This window comes from Scylla paramamosain, chromosome 29, assembly GCF_035594125.1.
Source record: "Scylla paramamosain isolate STU-SP2022 chromosome 29, ASM3559412v1, whole genome shotgun sequence".
NCBI classification, from domain to species: Eukaryota; Metazoa; Arthropoda; class Malacostraca; order Decapoda; family Portunidae; genus Scylla; species Scylla paramamosain.
Window position 1 is genome coordinate 12,559,380 of NC_087179.1, and position 10,000 is coordinate 12,569,379.

The 10,000-nt window shown below is 43.2% G+C and overlaps 1 protein-coding gene across 5 annotated transcripts in view; it reads right to left on the reverse strand.

Annotated features, from left to right (window-relative positions):
* Nucleotides 1–10,000, reverse strand: part of LOC135115334 (uncharacterized) — a 92,821-nt gene that overhangs the window by 32,452 nt on the left and 50,369 nt on the right. For 3 of the 5 annotated variants that reach the window (XR_010275958.1, XR_010275961.1, XM_064031976.1), the window contains one exon: nt 7,440–7,453. Coding sequence is in view for 1 of the 5 variants with exons in the window: in XM_064031976.1 (XP_063888046.1) it covers nt 7,440–7,453 (14 nt within the window). In the remaining 4 variants the exon portion in view is untranslated. Of the gene's footprint in view, nt 1–7,387; nt 7,454–10,000 lie in introns of all 5 variants that reach the window. The other 2 variants (XR_010275960.1, XR_010275959.1) reach the window with 1 other exon arrangement.

Below are 10,000 nucleotides of genomic sequence, written 5' to 3' on the forward strand. Positions count from 1 at the left end.
AGCACCCATTATCACTCCCTCGCAGACGCTCCCTTCTTCTCCCTCATAAGTTTCCATTCAAGTGAGGAAATTCACCCACCCAGCTGGTGGTGGCGGCGTGGAGAGAGCCACAGCGCGACCCGGGACACGCAGGGGGATGTATGGCTAACTAAAAAGTCGGTTGTATTGAAGGTCACTGCTTACTCGTGCCTTCCCTATGAGTCTGTTTGTTTTTATCCTACTATTACTACTACTACTACTACTGCTGCTGCTTCTGTTAATGCCACACCCAACATACTCTCTCCACGTTTTCGTAATAAGTTCCCAGGGGCAGAATGGCGTGCTACGTTCTCAATACATAAGGGATGTTTGGCTCGGTGGATTAAGCCTCTGCTCCTAACTCGCGGTGTTTTGTGTTCGCGGTCCGATCCCCACCTAACATCAGCTCGAGGTGGAAATTTAATGTAATGTGTTAAGTTTTCTCAGTTTTAATTTACTTGTGGTGTGTTTTTGTGTGTGTGTGTGTGTGTGTGTGTTTCTTAACGGGTGGAGAGTGTAGGTGGACAACAGACTTGCTGATATTACTGTACTATCTCTCTCTCTCTCTCTCTCTCTCTCTCTCTCTCTCTCTCTCTCTCTCCTTTTCTTTCATTCGATTGTTTCTTTCCTCCCTCCTGCACCGCCACCCATCCCTCCTTTCATTCTCCTCATCTCCCTCTTCCCTCCTTTCCTTCTCCTCATTTCCCTCTTCCTTTCTCCTTTCCTTCTACTCATCTCTCTCTTCCTTCCTTTCTTTCTTCTCATCTCCCTCTTCCTTCCTTTCCTTCCCCTCATCTCTCTCTTCCTTCCTTCCTCCTTTCCATTTCACCTCCCTCCTCCCCTCCTTCTCTCCTTTTCATCTCCCTCTTCCTTCCTCCTTTCCTCCTCCTCTCCCTCTTCCCTTTATCCACCCCGTCACCTCTCCTTATTCACTCTCACGTCCTCCTTCTCCCCCTTCCCCCACAACACGCACGCACGCACGCACGCACGCACGCACACACGTAGGAACATTAAAATCAAATTTGCATAAACGTTTACCAAAAAGAAAAAAAAAGGTAAAAAGGAAAACTGATTTGAATAATAACGCGTCCATTTACATAATACATTTATAAAGGGGAAATAATTAAATAATCACCCTTGAAAAATAAATAGAAGATTAATCGAGTCAAGAAGAAGAAGAAGAAGAAGAAGAAGAAGAAGGGAAAAACGAAGACAAAGAAGAAAAAAACGAAAACAAAGAAAGCAAAAACCAAAAGACAAAAACGAAAACGAAAAAAAAATCGAAAACGAAAAAAAAAGATGAAAAAACGAAAAAAATAAAAGAAAAAAGACAAAGAAGAAGAAGTCGAAGAATAAGGGCATTAGCGGGGACGCCCTCTCAGATGCAACACACACCTCCGCCTCATTCCCAACAACTTCCCTCCTTCCACAACCTGCCAATGTAATGATGATGCTCCACTTGTTTCGAGGCACGTGCGGAGAATACAGCCTCGTGTGTGTGTGTGTGTGTGTGTGTGTGTGTGTGTGTGTGTGTGTGTGTGTGTGTGTGTGTGTGTGTGTGTGTTTCTGAGACTCGTGACTTCTTTTAATGCATGTTTTCTGTTTTTTTCTTTCTTTTTTACTTGTTTGTAATCATGTTTCTAGGGGAAGAAATGTAAGAGTATAAGTGATATGTTTTTTTTAAATATTTTTCCCTTTTCTTTTATCTTGATTATTCTGATGCGTCTTTGTCTCTTCAGTAAATAGCATACGGAAGGCTTGGTTGCGTAAAGGACAAAAATTAGATAAAAAAAAAACACTGTAATTGAATAACTTAAATTTCTCAACTGTAAAGGACAAAGGGGGATTTACTTATTTCTTTTTACTTCCCATGATATCGCGTCCTCGTACCCTCGTCTGGGTCTGTAAAGAAGCGCACTGAGATGTGAAACTCCTCCTTTGTCGGATAGATATGCATGTTTGTACTGATAGCGCCCTCTCTTCCACCTCCTACACGCGCAAATACACCAATAAAACGAGAATATAAGGCTGCGAAGTGTCTCCATCCTCTCCCAACCCCTACCCACCCAATACATTCACACCCACACACATCCACACACACGCACGCCAACTAAAACGCAGACACAATACCATGAACACGCAGCCACACGCAATATCACAATTCTCCAGCCCGGGGACACAAAATCTGAGTCTCATATTACAGATTTAATGGTACTCTTGCGCTCCTTCGCACACACACACCCACACACACACACACACACACACACACACAAACACACACACACACACACGTACAGACACATACATACATACTACAAAATAAATACAAATATGAGTTTACCGCACGAGAGAGAGAGAGAGAGAGAGAGAGAGAGAGAGAGAGAGAGAGAGAGAGAGAGAGAGAGAGTAATAAGGAAAATTGTATTGTGCAGGAGGAAATAGACTGAAGAGAGAGAGAGAGAGAGAGAGAGAGAGAGAGAGAGAGAGAGAGAGAGAGAGAGAGAGAGAGAGAGAGAAAACGTTCAACACACACACACACACACACACACACACACACACACACACACACACACACACACACACACACACACACACACACATACGGGCGAGTTGTATTACTTCGCTTCACTGTTCGTGTGTGTGTGTGTGTGTGTGTGTGTGTGTGTGTGTGTGTGTGTGTGTGTGTGTGTGTGTGTGGTGTTTGCATCCGATACCTTTTCATTCCCCGCGTGCACGTAACATTTTCACTGTGTTCTCTATGTTTATTTATTTCTCTCTCCGCTCGCAACTCGTAAACCTTTGATCTTCCCTTTAATTCCAACAGCATACATATTTCCCTCCCCCTAGAGTCCGCACAAGTTTCCATTTATACCAACCACCTTTTTTTTTTTTTTTTATCTTCGCTGAAATGAAGCAAAACATATACATAAAAAAAATTGAGTTTCCCCATCCTGCCGCTTTCCTCCCTCACGCCTCGCAAATGTTTCTCCGTTTTCTTTCAATCACTTTCCCTTCCAGCCTGTGTGAGTTTACCCTTCAACAAAGTATGAACGCAAAGAAAGTTTCCTTATTTTCCGGATTCAAGGATAAAAACTTGTACATACGCATCAATGTTTCCTGTTTCCGTCTCCTGCCTTGCTTATAAATACTCCCTCACACTCTTCGGAGGAGGAGGAGGAGGAGGAGGAGGAGGAGGAGGAGGTAGAAGAGGAAATAACCCGACCTGCTTATTTCCTCTATGGTGTGGAAGTTAATTGGTGAGTTGGCTCATAGATAAAATGGACAGATAGATGAACAGACAGACAGACAGACAGACAGACAGACAGACAGACAGACAGACAGATAGATAGAAAGACAGATACCCACACAAATACATACACAGGTAGATAGACAGACAGATAAGTGAACTGGTTAAAACACAATAAAATAAAATAAGGGAAGCTGCAAGAAGCCATCAGGTCAGAAGTTCTTTTAGATCCAGCGAAGAGAACATGTATGCATAAACTTAATGATAAAAAAAAATAAATAAATAAAATAAAAAATAAATAAATAAATGGATGAATGAAAACGAACCTCTTTTCAAATAAACACCTGGGAAACTCGTACACTCTTAAGTAATCAGGTAAGAATCAAAGGGTTAGGGATAAAAGAACAAATTAAGCCAGGTATGATAAGATAACACAGGTATTGTATCACATGAGGGCTGCCACGTGTAGCCCAACTGGTTCACGTTAGGATGGAAAGGTTAGAGAAGACTACATAAACTAATGGAGAGAGATAAGGTAACATAGGAACAACATTATGTAAGAACCTTGTGGCTTCTTGTATCTGCCCTTACATACAAGTCCTCATAAACCTACTAATGACACAGGGACAAACTATAGGACAGGTGTGACTGAACAAAGGGACTGTATTATATAAGGACTGCCACGTGTAATCTTGCTGGCTTCTGTATTTCCCCTTATGCTGCTGTGTTCTCATAAGCTCCTCTCTTGGTGCCTCTCCTCAACACTCACGCCTTCAAAGACTACCTTCCTCCCTTTCTCCCTTTCTTCCCTTATCCCCGGTTTCCCACCTGCCACTCTCACACCAGCCACTCCCAGGGACCCCCCATCACCCCCGCCCACCCCTCGTCCTCTCAGGAGTACTTATCAAGGGGGTGGGGGCTGAGCGAGGTTGCCTCAAGCGTGTGTGCCAAGAGGGGCGTGCCATCGAAGGGAGGGTTACCCAAAGTCGCTTCTTTCTTTAGGCTTTCGCTCCTTCTGCCTGCCCGCCCACCTCCTTCCCTCTCCCTCTCCCTCTCTCTAATCCTCATATACCGGCGGTGCACCATAGTCTACTCTACACATCACATAATACAATAAACATCACTGGGCGCTGAGTACCGTGCACATCACACTGTATCGTTGCAACTGTAGGTTAGGTAAGCCTGGTGCAGCTGCTGCTGCTGTTGTGTGCTGGCGCGTGCAACAAAAGGCTGTTAAAAAAAAAGGTCTACAGAAGGTGTCAGTTCCCTCAAGAGTGAAGTCAAAAGGGTTGTCTTAAATTCTGAAGGTGTCTTGGAGCCTCTCTCGCACTGTTAGGGGAAATACAGCAGCAACACCAGCCTTGGAGTTCACAGTCTGCCATTAAAAGGGATGAAAGCTTGAGAGTACTGGTTAACTCTTCCATTAGGTTAGGAAGGTGGACCGAATAAAGAGGAGAGAAAGTAGAAAGGTTTGTGTTCTTTTTCCCTTCCTTCCTCCTTCTACCCTCCTACTAATCTCCTCTTCGTCCTCCTTTCCTTCCTTCCTCTTTCTACCCTCCTATTAACCTCCTCTCCGTTCCCCTTCCCTTCCTTCCTTTTAATCTCCTCCTTGTCCCTCCTCCTTCCCCTTCCTTCCCCACCCGAACCTGCTAACCTCTTCGTTCTCCTTCACTTCTTTCATTCTAACCTCCTCCTCCTCCTCTTCCTCTCCTCCTACTCCTCCCTCAGCCAGCTTCCCAGTGCCCCTCGCCCCCCCAGCACCTGCCAACAAGCTACTAAGACCCAAGAACTAATCAGAAGGAATTTAATCTTTGTTCCTTTGTGGAGACGAGAAGAACCAAGTTTTAATTACCCTTTTCGTGGCTAACTATTGGAAAACTATCACTGCTTTTATGTCGTGTGTGTGTGTGTGTGTGTGTGTGTGTGTGTGTGTGTGTGTGTGTGTGTGTGTGTGTGTGTGTGTGTGTGTGTGTGTGTGTGTGTGTGTGTGTGTGTGTGTCTCCCTCTCGTTCGTCCACACCCTGCACACAGTAACACACGCACACACAGAATTTCGTCCCTTTGATCATGGCAGTACAGGTTTGGGAAAAGTTAGTGATGTTATTGGAGCGTGGCAAGGGTTAATGAGGTCACCTGGGCTACCTGTGTTAATTAGGTAGTAATTGTTTGTTAGGTACATTAGGCAGGTGGGGTGTCACGTATGTGGTGCGTGTGTGTGTGTGTGTGTGTGTGTGTGTGTAGGTGTTGTTGTGTGTGTTTAACTAAGGGACGAGTGTAATAGTTTCTCTCTCTCTCTCTCTCTCTTCTCTCTCTCTCTCTCTCTCTCTCTTTCTCTCTCTCTCTCTCTGGGTACTAATTCTTCAGGTAAGGGAAGGAAAAGTACAAGAGGTGCTCCTTAATTAGTCACCGTGTCTGCCCTCACCTTTTCCTTCACCACTCTCAAGTATATCGAACAGCTTTGTCACTGTAATTCTCTCCCTCCTCCTCCTCCATCTGGTAGGCTTAAGTCATATTTCCTCCTCTTCCACCTCCTCCTCTTCCCCTACACACTGCCTCTCTGTTTTCCCTTTCCTGCTTTCCTTCCTCCTCCTTTTTCTCTTCCTATCCTTCCTTCTGTTCTTCCTCCTACCTCCTATCCTCCCTTGCTTCCTTCCTTTCTTCCTCATTCTTCCTCCTCTTCCTCCTCTCATCCTCCCTTTTGTTCTTCCTCCTCTTCCTCCTACCTCCTATCCTTCCTTCCTTCCTTTCCTCATTCCTCCTCCTCCTCCTCATTCTTCTCTGTGACTCTCCCCACATTCCCCTCTCTCTCTCTCTCTACTCTCTCTCTCTCTCTCTCTCTCTCTCTCTCTCTCTCTCTCTCTCTCTCTCTCTCTCTCTCACTTTTTTATTTATTTTTTTATCTGGTATATTCAGTGCAGCTTTCTGGCGTGTACCGTAGTGGAAAAATGAATAAAAAAAATGTGTCTTTTCTTTCTGTGGCATATAGAAAAAATGTTTGTTCATGTTTGTTTGTTCTTACTTTGTCAAGGGATGATGTGGTTTTCTTGATTTTTATTTCTCTCTCTCTCTTTCTCTTCTTTCTCTTTCTATTTTCTTTTCTTGTCTCTCTAACAACAACAACTACTACTACTACTACTATTCTTTCTCTTTCTATTTTCTTTTCCTGTCTCTCTAACAACAACAACAACAACAACAACAACAACTACTACTACTACTACTACTACTACTACTACTACTACTGCTACAATAATACTCCCATTTCACCATCAGCCATATCTTACAATAGGAAATACAATATTCAACAATACTTATACACTAAACAAGGCAGTAAGTGGAGCCAGCACTCGCCTCAGTGCAAAGCTGGGGGAAGCTAACATAAAAAGACTGTAATGGGAGTTTCCAGTCTTATTGTGGTAATATTACGAAGCTCAGGCCCGTATTCAGAAATGCTTTGCTCTCTCTCTCTCTCTCTCTCTCTCTCTCTCTCTCTCTCTCTCTCTCACTCTCTCTCTCTCTCTCGTCTCTCCTCTCTCTCAACACGACTGTTTTCAAAGGCCACAGAGATGGGTAGCCGGGTTCTCAAGAGTGTTTTCTCCTGTTAATAATGTGGAAGTTTTGTTAATCTGTCACTAGAGGCCGTGAAAAATATTCTTAAAAACATGTGTCACTTCAATTAAAGCCCTTTTGAAAGTAGAGGAGGTGCGGCGTGGGAGTGTTTGCGGCATGTCGGCCGAGAGGAGGACGCAGGAGACAAGAAAATAAGACGAAAAATGGTAAGTTAGTACTTGCTTTTTTCTGTTTTCCTCTATATAATTTTTTTCCTCCTGTCCCCTCATTCACTCTCCTTCCTTTCGTGTCTCATCTTTTAGTTTCGTAGGGTTACCACAGCTATTGAGTTTGTTTCCTCTATTTCATCATCATTTTTTTTCCCTCTTTTCCCTCACTCAGCAGAAGCATCCTCGCAAAAAGACGGGAAGATACACACGCACATTAAGGGAGATAGATAGATAGAGACAGAGAAAAAGAGAGAGACAGAGGTGAGAAAAAAAAAAATGCCACATCACTAAGCAGCTTATGAAGACCACATACCCCACGAACAGTCCGACGTACACAGCCACGTACACCCTTTGAGGACGTGGTGCTGCTGCGTCTTCCATTTCCAGAGCCCACGCACCTTAATGCCGAGGTCTGGAAGGTAAAGACAAGTTAAGTTTGTTTGTTAGTGTGTCTCTTTCTGTGTGTTTGACTGAGAGACGAGTGCAATAGTTATTTCTCTCTCTCTCTCTCTCTCTCTCTCTCTCTCTCTCTCTCTCTCCTCTCTCCTCTCTCTCTCTCTCTCTCTCTCTTGGGTTGTTAAGTTAGGTCTGATAGGTAAGTGAATGTTTACTAATAACAACACCTGGAGAATGGAAGGTCTGGAAGGTAGATGAATGTTTGTCACTAAAATATGTGAAGAAAGTGTCTTGGTGTAGAAAGAGGGATGAATAGAGTGAATATGTGTGTGTGTGAGAGAGAGAGAGAGAGAGAGAGAGAGAGAGAGAGAGAGAGAGAGAGAGAGAGAGAGAGAGAGAGAGAGAGAGAGAGAGAAAGAGAGAAGCGTCCAAGCCATTAAGAAAACACGACTTTGTAGAGTCTGATTACCTCCATTCCCTCCACCCCATCCCTCCATCCCTCCCTCCTTTCCTCCATCCCATCCCTCCCTCCATCCCTCTGTTCTTCGACACCATGCTTCTATTCCTCCCTTCCTCCTCTTCCATTCCTTCCACTTTCACCCCTTCACCCCTTCATCCTTCCATTCCTTCACCCTATCACCCCTTCACCCCTTCATCCTTCCATTCCTCCACCCTGTCGAGAGTCTATTAGAATTTTCCCCACGGTTCGATATAAGCGGCCTTTCCTCTTTCTTCCCTCCACATGATTACAACACCGAGGAGGAGGAGGAGGAGGAGGTCATTTGGACACGACCCAAGAAACAGAAGTAGTTAACGACCAACACTCCTCCTTCACCCTGTTTTTTTTTTTTTTTTTTTTTTTCGTGTGTGTGTGTGTGTGTGTGTGTGTGTGTGTGTGTGGTGTTCTTCCTTCCTCACTCATGTTTTGCTCAGTTTCCCTTATTTTTTTCCGTTTTCTTTCTTCAGTACTTTTGTTTTCTTCAGTTTTCTTTACTTTTTTTCACGTTTTCTTTCTTCACCACTTGTTTTTTTTTCAGTTTTCCTTATTTTTTTCACGTTTTCTTTCTTCCCCTCTCTTGTTTTCATCAGTTTTCCTTATTTTTTCACGTTTTCTTTCTTTCCACTCTCGTTTCCATCAAGAGAGAGAGAGAGAGAGAGAGAGAGAGAGAGAGAGAGAGAGAGAGAGAGAGAGAGAGAGAGAGAGAGAGAGAGAGAGAGAGAAAACGGTGCCACATAAATTTTATTACCACACTAAACAGACAAAACAAACACACAGACAGACAAACAGACTGACAAACAGATGGACAAAGAGATAGACAGATGAACTAATAGACAGACAGACAGACAGACAGACAGACAGTGAAAGGGATAGGAATATAAATATATACAATAACCACAGGCAAGAAAAAAATAAATAAAAATAAATAAGAATAAAAAAGCGACTACTAATTAAACCTGTCTTGTTCCTCTCTCTCTCTCTCTCTCTCTCTCTCTCTCTCTCTCTCTCTCTCTCTCTCTCTCTCTCTCTCTCTCTCTCTCTGACCTTGAATTTATGGGAACAAAAACCGACAAATAAAATAAGAAAATAAAATAAAAAATAAAAAAATAAAAAATGGAGGAAAAGACCAAAAAATAAACAAACCAACAACAATAAATAAAGATAACCCACTTTTCCTTTTTCCCATTTAATTTTTTCGAGTGAGAGGAAAAAGAAGCAAAAGATTTATGTGGAGGCAACAAGAAGAAGAAGAAGAAGATGGAGAAAAAGTTGGTTATGATACAGTTATATTCTCTCTACTAAACACACACACACACACACACACACACACACACACACACACACACACACACACACACACACACACAGCAGTTTTAATGCCAGCATGTAAATTTGCACGGGGCGTCTGTCCAAAATGATTAATAGAGTGTGCGTGGGAATGGAAGAGGAAGAAAATAAATAAATATGATTAATAAAGTAAATAGCAACAGGAACAAAACAAAAATATGAAGGAAGGAAGGAAGGAAGGAAGGAAGGAAGGAAGGAAGGAAGGAAGGAAGGAAGGAAGGAAGAAGGAAGCAAGCAGGGAGGAAAGTGAGACGAAATGAGTGAAAGGAAGGGAGGGAAAGAAAGAAAGAAAGAAAGAGGGAAGGAAGGAAGGAAGGAAGGAAAGAAAGAGGAATTTGAAAGGAAAGGAGTAAAGGAAGGAAGAAAGGAGGAAGGAAGGAGGTATTCGAAAGGAAAGAAGTAAAGGAAGGAAAAACAATGAGGAAGGGGGAACTTGAGAGGAAAGGAGTGAAAGGAAGGAAGGAAGGAAGGAAGGAAGGAAGGAAGGAAGGAAGGAAGGAAGGAAGGGAGGGAGGGTAAGTCTATTATGAACAAAGTTAGCCTACCGGAACATAAGAACATAAGAACACGTTATGCTGGGGAAGGACATGAAGGAAAGGAAGGAAGGCTGCAGGGAGTAAAGGAAGTAGAAAAGCAAGAGGAAAGCCTATTAAGGACAAAGTTGGCCTATCAGAACCTGTAGTAGCAGCAGCAGCAGTAGTAGTAGTAGTAGTAGTA